We start from the raw sequence: 17,173 nt of genomic DNA, 5'->3' as shown, positions 1-17,173 counted from the left end.
TTGCTTGCCAATATTCTTTCGTGCCATCTCTTTGCTTTCCTAATTTCCTTTTTGATTTCACCCCTCCGCTTTCTGTAGTATTGAGTTGTCGGTGTTGGACATGAGCTTTCTTTTTCTGTCTTATCTTATCCTGTAGGCTCCTTGACATCCATGGGGCTCTAGATTTGGCCGCCTCACCCTTTTTCTTTGTGGGAACATGTTTACCCTGAACCCCTTGAATCTCTCCTTTGAATGCCTCCCACTGTTCTGACACTGATTTACCTACAAGTAGCTGTTTCTAGTCCACTTTTGCTAAATCACTCCTCAGTTTAGTAAAATTGGCCTTGCCCTAATTGAGAACTCTAACTCCTGTTCTATCTCAGTCCTTTACCATAATTGTTAAAACTGACTGAATTATGATCTCTACCACCAAAATGCACTTCCACTGCCACTCCTTTCACCTGTCCATCTTCATTTCCTAAAACTAAGTCTAAAACTGCACCCTCTCTTGTTGGACTTGCTAATACTGGCCAAAAAGGTTCTCCTGAATGCACCTCAAGAATTCTGCTCCCTCAATTCCTTTCACACTAAAACTATCCCTGTTAATGTTGGGGTAATTAAAATCCCCTACTATTACTGCCCTATTGTTCTTGCACTTCTCAGAGATTTGCCTACATACCTGCTCTTCTATCTCCCTCTGACTGGGGGTCTATAATACACTCCCAGCTGTGTGATTGCCCCTTTTTTGTTCCTTAGCTCAATCCATATGGCCTCATTTAATGAACCTTCCAACATATCATCCCTCCTCACAGCTGTAATAGTTTCCTTGACCAAAATTGCCACTCCCCCCTCCTTTCTTATCCCCCTCCCTATCTCGTCTGTAAACCCTGTAACAAGGAATGTTGAGCTGCCATTCCTGTCCCTCCTTAAGCCATGTTTCTGTAATAGCTATGATGTCATACTGCCACCTGTCTATCTGTGCCCTCGGCTCATCTGCTTTATTTGCAATACTCCTCCTTTGAACTTCAGTGGGTTCGAACAGGAGAGGCAAAAGCTCCCACCGGCTCTAATTCCCCAATTCCTGGAGTTCTCATCACATGTCCTCGGATCCCACTGCATTCCCGTGGCCAATTGGAAAGGCACTTCATTACTCCACTGGATGACTCGTTCAAAAAGCCCTTTTCCCAACCTACCACTATTTCTATAATACTAAATGGAAGTGTTCAAACGCGCAAAAATGGTTCAGAAGGATGGTAGCAGACTGACAGGTCATAACCTATAAGAAGAGATTGAACAGGCTTTTCTTGGGTGACCTGATAGAGGTCCTTTAAGATTATGAAAGGGTTTGATACGGTAAATGTAAAGATGCTTCCATTTGTGGGGGAGATCAATACTAGGGGCATAAATATAAGATGGTCACTAAAAAGTTCAGAAGAAAGTTCTTTACTCAGAGAGCAGTTAAAATGTTGTGGAACTTGCTACCACAAAGAGTAGTTGAGACAAATGGATACTAAGGGGAAGTTAGATTATCAAATGAGGAAGAAAAAAATAAGATGTTGATGGGGTTAGATGAAGTGTACAAGGAGGTTTGTGGAGCATAGGCACCAGCATGACATTTAGCAAAATGACCTGTCTGTAGCATCTGTGGGGAGCAAAACAGAGTTAATGTTTCAGGTCGTGGCCTTTCATCAGAAGTGTGGTGGCTCAGGGCCTTCACTATGCTTTTTAGAGTGTCTAGGGTGATTCTGCTCTGAGGACCTGGATGAAGGGGATTTGGTATGGAATAGGATGCCAATTTTGGATGAGCTGAATTTTATGAACAATTAGAGGTCAGCCAGGAGAGCTTTCGAGTAATTATTTCTGAAGGTGCAGCTAATCTGTTGAGGTGGAGATGAAAGTTATAGTAATATATGATGGACATATGTTATTTTGGGTTGCAGTGGGTATCTTAATGAACATGTCAGGGTGTCCTGTGTAATTCTCATTGATTTATGACTTTTTAATTGTTTAATCATTTGACTAAATTTTGAGATTACTAAACGTGAGATTCCTTTACTGTTGTTTAAGAGGGTAAAAGGAAGGGAAATCCTGGACCTTCCCTAAAATTGTCTGCTGGAAAGTAAGTGAGTTGTGTTGAATGACTTCTTGGTCCCATTGCCAGTTTGCAGGATCTAGCCTTTGCGTAGCATTTCTGCTGAGTGGCATATTGAGTTTGCATACCTAAAATATATGCTTCTTGTAGGATAATTTTTGTTTGGGAAGTAATATAAATTATGTGGATTTGTATGACTTGATCGAACATCACGGGACAGGACGTCAGAAATGCTCCATCCATCAATATTGGCGACCATGCTCTGGAAGTGGTTCAAGAGTTCATCTACCTAGGCTCAACTATCACCAGTAACCTGTCTCTCGATGCAGAAATTAACAAGCACATGGGAAAGGTGTCCGCTGCTATGTCCAGACTGGCCAAGAGGGTGTGGGAAAATGGCGCACTGACACAATGCAAAAGTCTGAGTGTTTCAAGTCTGTGTCCTCAGTACCTTGCTCTACGGCATCAAGTCCTGGACAACGTCTGTCAGCGAAGAGCGACGTCTCAATTCATTCCATCTTTGCTGCCTCCGGAGAATCCTTGGCATCAGGTGGCAGGACCGTATCTCCAACACAGAAGTCCTCGAGGCGGCCAACATCCCCAGCATATACACCCTACTGAGCCAGCGGCGCTTGAGATGGCTTGGCCATGTGAGCTGCATGGAAGATGGCAGGATCCCCAAGGACACATTGTACAACTAACTCGTCACTGGTATCAGACCCACTGGCCGTCCATGTCTCCGCCTTAAAGACATCTGCAAACTTGACATGAAGTCCTGTGACATTGATCACAAGTCGTGGGAGTCAGTTGCCAGTGATTGTCAGAGCTGGTGGGCAGCCATAAAGGTGGGGTTAAAGAGTGGCGAGTCGAAGAGACTTAGCAGTTGGCAGGAAAAAAGACAGAAGCGCAAGGAGAGAGCCAACTGTGTAACAGCCCCGACAGCTAATTTTATCTGCAGCGCCTGTGGAAGAGCCTGTCACTGTAGAATTGGCCTTTATAGCCACTCCAGGTTCTGCTCCACAAACCACTGACCACCTCTAGGTGCTTACTCATTGTCTCTCGAGACAAGGAGGCCAAAGAAAGAAAATTTCCTTGATAATTGAAGAATGAAATAATGTCGCAAGTAGGTCTGCACGGACATCTACCTTGCATGATGCTCATGCACAAGTTGTCAAGTCAAAGGAATCCTGCACTAAATTTCAAAAATTAAACTCCTGGAAAACTTTATACTTGATGAGTACTTATATGCAATTTATCATGCAGCTAAATTTCCTGAACAATCAGATTGTTTTTGTTTGATGGTTTTTTTTAAATTCATTCGTGGGATGTGGGTGTCGCTGGCTAGGCCAGCATTTATTGCCCATCCCTAATTGCTCTTGAGAAGGTGGTGGTGAGCTGCCTTCTTGAACCACTGCAGTCCATGTGAGGTAGGTACCCCCACAGTGCTGTTAGGAAGGGAGTTCCAGGATTTTGACCCAGCGACAGCTAGGAATGGTGATTATAGTTCCAAGTCAGGATGGTGTGTGACTTGGAGGGGAACTTGCAGGTGGTGGTGTTCCCATGCATTTGCTGCCCTTGTTCTTCTAGTTGATAGAGGTTGTGGATTTGGAAGGTGCTGTCTCAGGAGCCTTGGTGCATTGCTGCAGTGCATCTCGTTGATGGTACACACAACTGCCACTGTGTGTTTTTTGTGGATGGGGTGCCAATCCTTTAATTTCAAGTTCAGTTTCAAGAGAAATGTTCTAACCTAACTTTGCATGCCAGCTACTGTGATCTGTCTGAAATGGTTGTTTTCTTCATTTAACTTTTGCAGGTCCTGGTCTGGAAGGAGATGGACTATGGATCCATGTCTGAGGCAGAGAAACAGATGCTTGTATCGGAGGTGAACTTGCTTCGAGAACTTAAACACCCAAATATTGTTCGATATTATGACCGTATTATTGACAGAACAAATGCAACATTGTACATAGTAATGGAGTTCTGTGAAGGAGGTGACTTAGCCAGTCTGATTAACAACTGTATACGAGAAAGGTAAAGTGGGATATAATGGAAGAGTTTTATATTGCTGTAAATTGGAAAATAGCACAAAGGACTTCATGACATCAGAGGCTGTGGCATTGACAGCTTTTTGAATCTGGGATCATTCTGAAAGAAATTACATGATGTGCATGCACTCGTGCAATATTGCATTATATGACCTAGATTTTTAATTTTCACTGGACAAGCTCACAAGTTATTCATAGTTCTGGTTTTTTTTTAAGAAAGATGCATCATTTCACAACTGTAGGACATCTTAATATATTTTTTCTCTTAAATTGTACTTGAGTTGTTGAAGACCTTTTCCAAGCTTACTTGCTCTTATTTAATCATGCAGTCTATTTCTTAAACAGCAACTTAGTGCATTCAATTAGTTTCCTAAAGTGAAAGTTGTGCTTTGCGCTCACTTTGTGTGATTTAGTTTGGACTTGATTCAAGAAACTTTCAAGATATTTTGCTCTAATGTGCAACTTTTAGTCCACAGTCCACCCGAACTCATCCAAAACACTACTGCCCCTATCCTAATTCACACCAAGTCCTGTTCACCCATCAAATCCATGCTCGCTGACCTACATTGACTCCCAGTTAAGCAATGCCTCGATTTTAAAATTCTCATCTTTATTCTTAAATCTGGCCATGGGCTTGCCCCTCCCTATCTCTGTAACCTCTTCCTGTCCTGCCGCTCTCAGAAATATCTGCATTCCTTCAATTCTGGTTTCACGTACATCCTGATTTTATTGCCTTCGGCTGCCAAGGTCCAAAGCTCTGGCATTCACTTCCTAAACCACCGTGCCTCTCTTCCCTTGTTTTAAGATGCACCTTAAAACCTACCTCTTTGGACATTGGCTTGGTCGTCTGCTCTAATATCCCCTTATGTGGCTTCATGTTGAATTTTGTTAACGTTTCTGTGAAGTGCCTTGGGCATTTTACCATATTAAATGCACTATGTAAATGCAAGTTGTTGAACTTAAGTAATAGTATATTCATAGCTGTTTATTTGTACTATGACACCTATTCTATTTCAAGCCATAGATATTGCATACTCAAGGTGATCGCTGACTAATCTACTCCCTCTCCTTTATCTAATCCTTGGTTTTACCTTTTTCAGCTCTAGTCATTAAACAGCTGCGAAGTTCCCACCTTTCATCAAGGTCGTAGACAGCATTCACTTTTTTTGTGCGGTATTTCCTATTGCCCTTCTGCTTCTAGTTGCTTAAACTTTCTGTTCTGCCTGGTTTGCTCAAGAACATGTTTTCTTACATACTAACATACAAACTAGGAGTAGGAGTAGAGACTTTATCAGCAAAATTCTATTAAACTACTTGACTGACTGCATGTACTAATTCTAGACTAACTTCCTTATCCATGTTGCTTGTGCAGGCCATATTATCATTGAAAACATGCATTTATTTTCCAACTGTGATCTAGGTAGTAATTTTCTTCTTGTAATTTTTCAGCTGAACTTTGCTTTAAATCTTGGAGTCTGTGTTTGTGTTGTTGCTCCGAAAGTTTTCCTTATGTAACTACTATAGTGCTTTCATATCCAGTTTGGGTTATACATGTGTAGGTGAACTAGTCTCTTCCCACTGTCGCCACATTGCTACTGTTTCTATCACTTATATATACATGGGGGAAAATGCCATTGGGCAGCTAATAATTTTGGGAGGAGGAAATGAATGGATTTTGATGAGAGAATTTTTCTAACCTGCTAGCTGTGCCCAAGAGAAACCATGGGGTCTGCAAAATGTTAGCAACCAATTTAGGGTGCTCTTCCTGATTTATTTAGAGATTATTTTGAAGGTGGTATTGAACTTAACTCAGATGGCATTTTGCAGTATATCAATAAAGAAAGTTTCAATTTTTACTTTAATGCACCCAGGGGATTTTCTTTTCATGGCAAAAGGGGCACCTGAGTTATTGAAATGCCAGTGAGTGAGTGTAATTCTTTTTTCTCATTTCCTGCCCCTTTCCAAAGCAGTTCAGCTAAATATATAAATAATGACCAGAGTTAGAAACTTCTGGAAATGTATGAATGTTGGGTGGGGATAGCATCTGGCTCAACTATTTTGCCTCTGCATTCAAATAGTCTGCGAACATTTGGTGCAAAGGTCGCACATGAATAATAGCCAAAAACAAAAACAGAAAATGCTGGAAATGCTCAGCAGGTTAGGTAGCATCTATGACAAGACCAGAAGAGTTACTGTTTTGGGTAGACTCTTCCAGCATTTGTGTTTTTTCTTTTTATTAATGAATAAAAATAGATATTTGGGTGAGGTATCAGATTGCCTGTGGAATTGTACCCCAGCAGAATGAACGCCATCAGGCAGGCAATGGGACACTAGAAAAAGTTAAGAGTAGAGGATTTGAATATTGCTGAAACAAGAGACATGCTATTGAAGCTTTTCATCTTGCACTCATAAGGACAGATTGAAGGATACCGCATTTCAAAGGGAACAACAATTTATACTGCATGAGAAAAGGGTGCTGATTGATTGGCAAGTCAACTCTGGTCGAGGTGTTGCCATGGAGAATGCACCAGGAGACTACAGTCCCTCGCGCTTTTGTTAATTCAAAAAAGGCAGATCGCCTGGACATGTTCCTTTTGCCTGCAGAGGACTGTGTATGAATGTATGTAGCTTCTAGAAAGTGCAAGTGAGCCACATTGCAAGCCTGACTGATAATCTTAAATTGTTTGCTTATGTAATTCTTAGCACTCTCAGGATTGGACAGCACTTATTGAACAGTCGTAGAATCACATCTAACCTTAGACATTGTATTCTGAGTTTTGCAAGTATGGGCTGGTTAAGTAGAGTATAAATTGTTGCTTCCTTTTAAATTTGGCATTCTTGCATCTGTCCTGATGCATGCAAGATGAAAAACAACAGCATGTCCCTCTTTTTTTCAGCAATAGCCAAGTTCTGTACTACCATGTGACTATTAAAGGATTTGTAACATCCTTAGACACATTACTTCCCATATGCTAAATAATTATGATAACACTTAATATTCTACAGCAGATAATCAATAAAGATCATCTCTATAGAGCATATAGCATTGCTCATGTCTGACTTCAGAGATGCATTTTTTTATTTAAAACTGCTGCACTGTAGAAAGACTATGAATTTTTTAATTGGGTTATGTTTCTTATTGAATGTTTTCAGAAGTACTGTTCCTTTTTCAAAAAAGGTTAAATATATTTGTCTTTCAGGCGGTATTTAGAGGAAGATTTTGCCCTGCATGTCCTTGCTCAGATAGCTCTGGCCTTACGAGAATGTCACAGACGCAGTGAAAGTGGTCGCACAGTGCTACACAGAGATCTCAAACCTGCTAATGTCTTTCTTGATGTACAGCATAATGTCAAACTAGGTGATTTTGGCTTGGCTAGGATTTTGCAACATGACACTAGTTTTGCCAAAACATTTGTTGGCACTCCATATTACATGTCTCCAGTGAGTATACATTTTTGTTCATAATTGAAAATGATGGTGTTCATTTTTTTGTATATATAATTTTACCAGTAATTTCTGAATTTCACTGATTCCATAATCATGGGGCATAATACTTTGTACCTTAGCTGAAAAAGTTACATTCCCCTTTATCAATAGGGATTTTTCTTTTGACTATAGTGACCATTTAAGGGTTATTAAATATTCATAGAATCATAAAAGCGTAGAAGGAGGCTATTCGGTCCGTCATGTCCATACTGGCTTACTGTGTGAGCAACTCAGCTTGTCCCACTCCCCTGCCTTTTCTCCATAGCTCTGCATATCTTTTATCTTCAGATAATTGTCCAGTTACCTTTTGAAAGCCGCAATTGAATTTGCCTCTGCCCCCTTTTCATGCAATGCATTCCAGATTGTAATTAGTCGCTGCATAAAAATTGTTTTTGGTCATGTCGCCTTTAGCTCCTTTTGCCAATCACTTGCACTCAGTGTCCTCTGGTTTTCGACACTTCCTTCAATGGGAACAATTTCGCCCTACCTGTCCAGACCTCTCATCATTTTGGACGCCTCTATCAAATCTCCTTTCACTCTTCTCCTCTCAAAAGAACTATCTCAGTTTTGCCAATCTATCCATAGAACTGAAGTCTGACATCCCCAGCACCATTCTCGTAAATCTTTTCTGCACCTGCTCCAATGCCTTTACATTCTTCCTAAAATGTGGTACCCAGAATTGGACACAATACTCTGGTTGAGGTTGAACTAGTGATTTATAAAGAATCACCATAACTTATTTGCTTTTGTACTCTCTCTTCCTCTGTTTATAAAGGGCTGGATCCCATAAGCCTTATTAACCACTTTCTCAACTTGCCCCGCCACCTTCAACAATTTGTGCACATATACCCCAGGTCCCTCTGCTCCTGTACCCCCTTCAGAATTGTATCGTTTTATTTTGTATTGGTTCTCACATTTTGGTAGAAATAATATCACTTCTCACTTTTCTCTCCATTAAATTTCATCTGTCACGTGTCTGCCTGTCTGTGGCCTTTTGAGGTTTATCACGATCCTCTTCACAGTTAACAATACTTCCAAGTTTTGTGTCCTCTACAAAATTTGAAATTGTGTCCTGCACACCCAAGTCTAGGTCATTAATATAGATCAAGAAAAGTAGTGATCCTAATGCCAACCCCTGAGGAACCCCACTATAAAACATTCTTCAGTCCAAAAAACAACAGTTCACCGCTACTCTCTGTTTCCTGTCACTCAGCTAATTTCATATGCATGTTGCCACTGCCCTTTTCATTCCATAGGCTTTAACTTTGCTGACAAGCCTGCTATGTGGCACTTTATCCAACACCTTCTCCAGGGCAATTAGAGATGGGCAACAAATGCTGGCCTTGCCAGCAACACGTGCATCCCATGAACAAATTTTTTTTTAAAAGTCTATGTACACACATTGACTGCATTACACTCATCAACCCTCTCTGTTACCTCACCAAAAACTCAATCATATTAGTTAAACATGGTTTGCCCTTAACATCCATTCTGGCTTTCCTTGATTGATCCACATTTGTCCAAGTGACTTAATTTTGTCCAGGATTATCGTTTCTAAAAGCTTTCTCACCACCGAGGCTAAACTGACTAGCCTGTCCTTCCAGCCTTTTTTGAACAAGGGTGTAATATTTGCAATTCTTCGGTGCTCTGGTACCACCCCTGTATCTTAGGAGGATTGGAATATTATGGTCAGTGCCAATGCAATTTCCACTCTTTCTTCACTCCGTATCCTCGGATGCATCTGATCTGGGTCCTTGTGACTTAACTTTAAGTTCAGCCAGCCTTTCTAATACCCCCTCGTTATGAAATTTTAGCCCATCCAGTGTCTCAATCACCACGTCTTTCACTGACTTTGACAGCATCTTCCTTGGTAAAGTCAGATGCAAAGTGCTCATTCAGTACCTCAGTCATGCCCTCTTCCTCAGTGCGTAGATCCCCTTTTTAGTCCCTACTTGCTCCCGCCCTTCCTTTTGCTCCCCTTTTACTATTTATATGCCTATAAGAAGATTTTTGGATTCCCTTTTATGTTAGCGGCCACTCTTTTCATATTCTCTCTTTTCCCTTATTTCCTTTTTCACTTCCCTTCTGACATTTCTATATCCAGCCTGGTTCTCACTTGTATTATCAACCTGACATCTGTCATATGGGCCCTTTTTCTGCTTCATCTTGCATTCTATCTCATCATCCAGGGAGCTCTGGCTTTGTTTGTCCTACCTTTTCCCCCTCATGGCATTGTACCTCAACTGTACCTGAACCATCTCTTTAAAGGCCACCCATTATTCAATTACAGTTTTGCCTGCCGATCTTTGATTCCAGTTTACCTGGGCCAGATCTGTTCTCGCCCCATTGAAATTGGCCCCCAATTAATTATTTTTTACTTAGGATTGCTTCTTGACCTATTCCATAGCTAACCTAAAGCTTGATCCACTTAACCCAGCTCATTCCCCAGAACCAAATCCAGCAATGTCCCCTTTCTGGAAACTGACTGATCTAGAAAATTATCCTGCATGCACCTTAGAAACTCTGCCCTCTCTCTGCCCTTTTACACCAATGCTATCCCAGTCTCTATTAGGATAAGTAAAGTTCCCCATTATAATTACTCTATAGTTTTTGCATCTCTGTATAATTTCCTTGCAAATTTGTTTCTCTATATCTTTCTCGGTAGTTGGTGACCTATAGAATACACCCAGTGTAATGGTACCTCTATTGTTTCTTAGCTCCAACCAAATAGATTCTGTCCTTGACCCCTCTAGGACATCATGTCTCCAGTCATGTAATATTATCCTTATTCAATACTGCCCCCCCCCCCCCCCCCCTCCTCCTTTTCTTTTCTTCCCTATCTTTCCTGAACACCTTGTATCCAGAAATATTTAGTACCCAGCCTTGCCTTTTTTTGGAGCCAGTTTGCAGTTATTGCCACAACATCATTCAATCTAATTGTTAAATATGATATTACTATACTTGTCATTACTTTGACATGTTAACTAACTTGCATCTAACTAGAGTGGATAGATTAACGATTACAATTATTGTATTACTGGCCATGTAAATTTATATAAATCATTTGTATGTTTTGATTTGCAGGAACAAATTAATCACATGTCCTACAATGAGAAGTCTGACATATGGTCCTTGGGATGTTTACTGTATGAACTTTGTGCACTTTCGTAAGTACCATACTAAGGCTGTTCTAAATCAGTGTCTTCTGTTTTGATTGTGAGCCTGCATTTTAATTGGCTTATTCTGCTTTGTATTTTATTTTTGTCTTCCCCCTCTAATTTTTTGTCATAGATGGACAATTTTCTTAAGAATGGTATGTTTTCTGCAGACTGATTCTCTGACACTTTGCACAGTCAAGGGGGTGGGGGAGAAACCCAGTTTTGTTTCTTGCGTCCTTGAAGTTCTGAAATTACATCTGTAAGGGGGCAGGTGGGTGGGAGGGGAGGGGATGCACTCTGCAAAACATACAGCTCCACATAGCATTTAACACCTCTGTTGCAAGAAGGAGCAAGTTGATTTAAGATGCCTAACAAGGAACCTTGCTGCTAAACTAGATGGAAATTGTGTTTACTGTAGTTTCTCCAAATATAGACCCGCTCTGACAGTTGATAGACATGAACTTCTGTCAAGATATTGCATAAAACTGTGTAGTTCAAACTCAAAGTAGGAAAGATCCAAAGTGACTTTGGATATTTGCTAACAATTTGGGGTGGGGAGAGATATCTGACAGGCTGGTAGATATCTCCATATGGCTTTGCAGAAAAATTTTCCAACTGCAGTCACCCATTATAGACAGTCTCAGTCTTGAGCTTCAAAAGTGGTGCATGGTTCCAGCCATGCTCTCTGCTTTTCCAAGGTTTGTTAATTTTGCAATAGCATGGGGTTCATTAGTGCTGAAAGAACATAAAGAAATTTATGCAAAGCAATAAAATAATGATCAGATAATCTCTCATTTAATGATGTTGGTTGAGAGATAAATATTAGGAATTTTTATGTCCACCTAGGGGGTCTCAGTTTGACATCTCATCCAAACAACGGCACCTCCGATTGTGTAGCAATCTCTCAGAACTGCATTGGGATGTCAACCTAGATTTTATCTCTGGATCCAAATCTGACACCTGTTAATTACTGTAATTAATCATATAGTTGTGAAGTCATACCATGTCCTTTGCTTTCCAGCTGCAGCCTTTTATTTCTTGGAAAACTGCAGAACATTAGTGGGTTACCTTTTTTAAGTGAGTGTCAAGATACCTAAGGGTGGCCATCAAGCTAGAGTAGCTGATGGCATTTATGCTGTAAGGTGTCATGGTGCTCAGTCATAAGTAGAATATTGCCAACTGTGAAGCCTGGGACTAATAATAGGGCAGATTATATAGCCAGTGATTCCTTCTTTCTGCAGCTGAAGTCATAAACTTAGGTTAGCCATTTATTCACCCAGCACCCTATTAAGGTAATTGCAAAAGGAAAAATAATTACTGGGCAAATTTTAAAAGGTGTTTAAAATACTAATTGTGGCCTCTTTGGAGCAATCAAGATGCTGGAAATCATTTCGGCAATGAAGTGGCGTCAGTAGGTTGTATTCACCCATAAGGACATGCAATTGTGCTAAAGTCACTTTTCCATTGTGAATCACGATCAAAAGTGTTTCTCTGGCCTGGTGCTGAAGACTAACCATTCCTGGTGCTCTCCAACAAACTTGAGGGCATCCTCGGAGTTCTGGAAAGGGTGCTATATTGAGTTGTGCATGACCCAACAGATGATAGTGAGGACCCACTTGTTTGGTCAGAGAAGCTGTTGAAATGTGTTGCATAGATATGATGCTTTAATAAAATACTTTCATAGAAGGAAGGTGAACTTTTGTTTTTTTCACTTAATTAATGATAGGGCAGAAAGTATGTACAGGATTCATGTCCAAAACTGCTCTGGATGAGTTCGAGGGAATGGCATTGTTTTGGTGAACAGTAACTGATCTTGAAACTTCCCTTAGAGGCTATTGAATAAGATTCTGTTTGAGGCAATTTTGGTTTCTATCCACATGAAAGCCTTATAAGCTCAAACACAGCTGAGGAATCTTGTCACTGTCCATTGTTGTTGAGGTGGTTGTTTCAGTAGACTGGATGCTCTGGAGACCTGTTAAGTAATCAGAAAAGAACTGGCTGATTCCACTCATCAGAAATTTGTAGGACAAGTTGTTGGCTTTCTTTGTGATCAGAGCATCGTAAAGGCTGGAGGTAGGGGGTGGCACTCGGGTGCGTTTTCACGAGGTTTTCCACGAGGCTTTCAACTTGATGCTTTATATATCCTTCATTGAAAAAGCTCGAGGTGTGAGTATGTAGCCAAAATTTGGATTCTATCTAGGATGTGCATAGCTGTTCAGGATCCATACAAGGGTGGATGAGAATCACTGAAGATGTCTCTTGAAAGATGAGTGAGGCAGGGTTGTCTTCTCTCGCCAATTCTTATTAACACTCTTTATGATGGGTTAGATAACATTATAAGAGATGGATTTGGAGGGGTAAGGCAAAAAACAGGTGTTGGCAACTTAGCCGCCTGTTTTGCACCCCTTTTTTTTTTTAACCCCCATGAAAATCATTTTGTTTTCATTGTTTACCCTTTACCTTACAAAGCACTTCATTCAGGTTAATTTTTTTGATCCAAATTTTCACCTGAAAAATTGGCAAATTTGCTAATCCATGCAATTTTCTGAATCTTAATGTTTTGAGTCTCGGGCATTTGGTATTCAGTCATGGACAGAAATGACATTTGAAAATTTAAATTTACTAAGTCATCAGAAATGAGTGCCAATTCTAAAATGTTTTCAAAAAGTTTAACTAATTGAGTTAAGACAAGTCAATTTTCAGGAATAATTTCTAAACCTCTATGTTTAACCAAAAAAAGGGGGTAGTTTCCAATTGTTAATGCTGATAATAACAGTGTAATCCAGGCGGAATTGACCAAACCAGCACAAAAGATCAGGGAATTTTAAACATTAGTGAGTTATACCAAAACCACTTGCAATTTTTTATGCTGGATCAGGCTACACCTACAAAATTAGTCACACCTACAGGTCGAAATTGCAAAATTCTGCTGATTACATTAGTTTGGGAAGGCCCTCCAAATTATTCTAATTTTCTTAGGCACCTTTGCATTAGTAGGCATGCAGTTCTTTCATATCAAAAAAATATAATTTACTATGAAACTGACCTACGCATGCCGATGAAACTATTAAATGCTTCAGTATCGATTCTGAATGATATTTTTCATGTGATTTTTAAATCTTGTTAACTTACGGAGGATTGGACACCCTTACTTAAGATGCTTACTTTCGGTGATCAACCCATTTTCAGCTGTTTTAATAAAACTGCACCAGGCTATCAATCTTAAATATATCGAGGAATACTTTATAATGAAAAGAAAAAAATAAACAATTATGTTCCATCACACTACGATTACTCCTTCATGAAAGATTTTACGTTTCTTAGTAAGCAAATTAGTGGTATCCTAATCAGTGGGGGTTTTTTGTGCAATTTTCTGCCTGTGCCCAAAGGGGAAACTCTATCCCATTGTGTATCGCTACTGTTGGATTATATTGTTGCATTATGCCATTGGTGCAAAATGGAGCTGTTAATGTGTGTGATAATGACATCTAGTGATCATACCCCAGTACTGAAAACATGCAACAGATGCTTAAGGGTATAGTTCAAATCTATGTATAGCATTTTTTCAGCTTGCACTGATGAGTAAATAATTTTGGAACTAGAAAGGCCTCACTATACCTCGATTCTGAATTACCTATCTTTCCCAAGCTTTTACTTTTACTTGATGTCAAATGACACACTGCTGCTGCAATGTCCAGTTTAAGCTTTGCTATTGGATATACCAACCATGCATTCATATGTTAGTATGTTTTGTGTCTATTATACAAAATATATATAGATCTTTTGTAGAAGAATAGTTGACTCAATTTATAATTTTATTTTGAAGCCCACCTTTCACTGCATATAATCAGAAGGAATTAGCGGAGAAAATAAGAGAGGGCAAGTTTAGACGAATCCCTTATCGGTATTCTGATGGGCTGAACGAGCTCCTTGGCAGGATGTTAAACCTTAAGGTTAGTATCAGCTTTTTTTTCCGATGTAGTTTTTTCATGATTTTTTTTCAAACCCCCCTTCTCTCTATTAAACTTTCCATCTTCTATTCCATTTACCACCCTGTATTGGCCACAAAAACTGTCCGTCCACCAAAAAAGGTGGACTAACCTAAACTGTATGTTAGCTGTAGTCAGAAAACTTGCTGCATATGTTTGCTTAATAAAATAAAGGCTTTGCCATAACTTTGAAATTGGCATTTGTACCTGGTATTGAAGCCACTATATTATTTCTTAGCAGATATGAGAAATTTTTATCACTGCGATATTACCAGTTGATTCAATGGCATGACCATTGTTGCAAATTTTCAGATTATTCACTACATATTCTCTGTTTCAGTGTCACCTGTCACTCCCACAAGTGGAACCCCATATCCCTCATGATTCAGAGTGCACCTTTTACTGCCCAATATCTGTTAAACAATGGTGTGAATTAGGGATGCTAGTATAGACTCCTTCCTTGCTCCATATATCTGCTACTGAAATCTCTCATGCCCACATATGCATTCTCCTTTCTTTATGGCAGGTAGTTTGAAAAGCATTCCAATGGGAATAGGTACAATTGGAAAACAACAAACTGGCTTATTTCATATAAAATACTTGAAGTTTTCTGTCCATTCTGTGGAAAACAATAAAGGTGCAATTACTGATTTTTCTAAGTGAACTGCCTCTAAGCTGCAGGAACTTGCATAAATGAAAATTTTTATGGGTGCTTCTTCGGTAGCTATTTAGCACTTGCTACATTTAACATATACAATTCAATTCAGGCCATACAGGTATAAACCCAAAATGCTATACCATTGGTGAATATATAAGTCGTTATCTTGAACACACCAAGCCATTGAGTTGGATTTAACAAAAATGTTCTTGGAAAGGCATGGCTATGATGGCATCCCCAATTCATGCTACTGTTTAACAGATATTGGGCAGTAGAAGGTGCACTCTCTAGTAAGGGGCATGGGGTTCCACGTGGCAGTGACAGGTGACTGAACCAGATAATATGTAGTGTATAACCCTGAAAATTTGCAACAAATCACCTGTTAATATTGCAGTGGTTAAAAAAGTATTCTAATACCTGCTAGGAAATAATATAGTGGTTCTAATTACAAAGCAGTATTTTTGCCTATCCCTAGCCTCCCTTAGGGTATTTAGACTCAACCACATAGTAAGGAACTGGAATTGTGTGTAGACCAGACAGGGCCTCTTCCTTGAAGGAAATTAGAGAAATAATTTTTTTACAACAAGCCAGCAGTTTTCATGATGATTTTATTGAATGTCAGCCCACAAATTATCAGATCTGTGAATTCCATTTTCCAATCTACCATGGTGGAATTTGAACTCTGAGTTGTTAATACAGTACCTTAATCACAATCAATGTTATGAGCTGGTGTTGAGGGATCTCGAGCACTGAACTAAGCAAACACCAAGTCAGAGTACCCAAATTGACTCTGGTCTCTTGATTTAAGAAGGAATAGCTAGTGGGATAAGCAATTTTCAAGGAACTTGATGGAGTCTACTTGCAAGATGCAACTCTGTATTGATCCCATCGACCTGTGCCTTCGGGTTTCTGGAGCCACCCTATATGCAAATAGTCTGTAATGCTGTAGACTGCTTAATTGACGTGAAATTTTCTGTGGGGAGGATAAGGGGCAGCAGGGGAAGTCGCAAACCAAAATGATTATTTGTTTTTATATAATTGACTTGTTTATTCTTTCAATGTGACTGTGATTGTCTTTTATGTACCAGGATTATCTGAGGCCTTCTGTGGATGAGCTAATGCAGCATACCTTGATTGCTGATTTGGTAGCTGAAGAGCAGCGAAAGATATCAGCTGAAAGGCGAGGAAGAAGATCTCTGGAGAATGAACGTCTCCAGGACAGTGACCCACTGGTGACTGAGCTGAAAATTAAAGAGGAACAGCTTCACAACAGGGAGAAGGCCTTGAAAGAAAGAGAAGAGTTTCTCGAACGTAATTAGACCTGTTTGATTTATTTTATTTATTTACAGTATACTGGAACAAAATGGAAGAATCCATGGTTCTAAAGGATTTTATGTGGGTTTGAGGCCTGCCTCTTACAGTTGGTGAATTCAAATACAGCACAATAAAGCAAGTTTATTCGGGATTTCAGTATTTTTTGGTTTTCTTCCTCTACTAGTTGTTATAGGGGTGTGAAATAGAGCAGCAGTTTGTTGAAAGTGCATGTAATGCAATAAATTAATTAATCAGGTTGATTAGAAATAAATTGAGTTTTTTTTTTTGTTGGAGGTAGTATATAGTGAACAAAGATGCGTCATTCTAAAATAATTCCAATATATCACGCATACTTTTTCCTATCAATTTGTAGCTGATGAAGTTCTACCTACAGTTTCGATTAATTGCATAACTGATTTTTTTCTGTCACAAAATGTCATTATATTCAGTTG

General features: G+C 39.6%; 1 protein-coding gene across 1 annotated transcript in view; it reads left to right on the top strand.

Moving 5' to 3' along the window:
- nek2 (NIMA-related kinase 2) overlaps nucleotides 1–17,173 on the top strand; it is a 33,774-nt gene that overhangs the window by 5,468 nt on the left and 11,133 nt on the right. Inside the window, exons 2-6 of the mRNA XM_068045827.1 lie at nucleotides 3,885–4,102; nucleotides 7,317–7,557; nucleotides 10,687–10,769; nucleotides 14,587–14,713; nucleotides 16,496–16,718. Coding sequence (XP_067901928.1) covers nucleotides 3,885–4,102; nucleotides 7,317–7,557; nucleotides 10,687–10,769; nucleotides 14,587–14,713; nucleotides 16,496–16,718 — 892 coding nt within the window. The remainder of the gene's footprint in view (nucleotides 1–3,884; nucleotides 4,103–7,316; nucleotides 7,558–10,686; nucleotides 10,770–14,586; nucleotides 14,714–16,495; nucleotides 16,719–17,173) is intronic.

This window comes from Heterodontus francisci, chromosome 13 (genome assembly GCF_036365525.1).
Source record: "Heterodontus francisci isolate sHetFra1 chromosome 13, sHetFra1.hap1, whole genome shotgun sequence".
NCBI classification, from domain to species: domain Eukaryota; kingdom Metazoa; phylum Chordata; class Chondrichthyes; order Heterodontiformes; family Heterodontidae; genus Heterodontus; species Heterodontus francisci.
The sequence above is the reverse complement of the archived record's forward strand: the minus strand, read 5'-3'. Positions and strand labels throughout refer to the sequence as shown.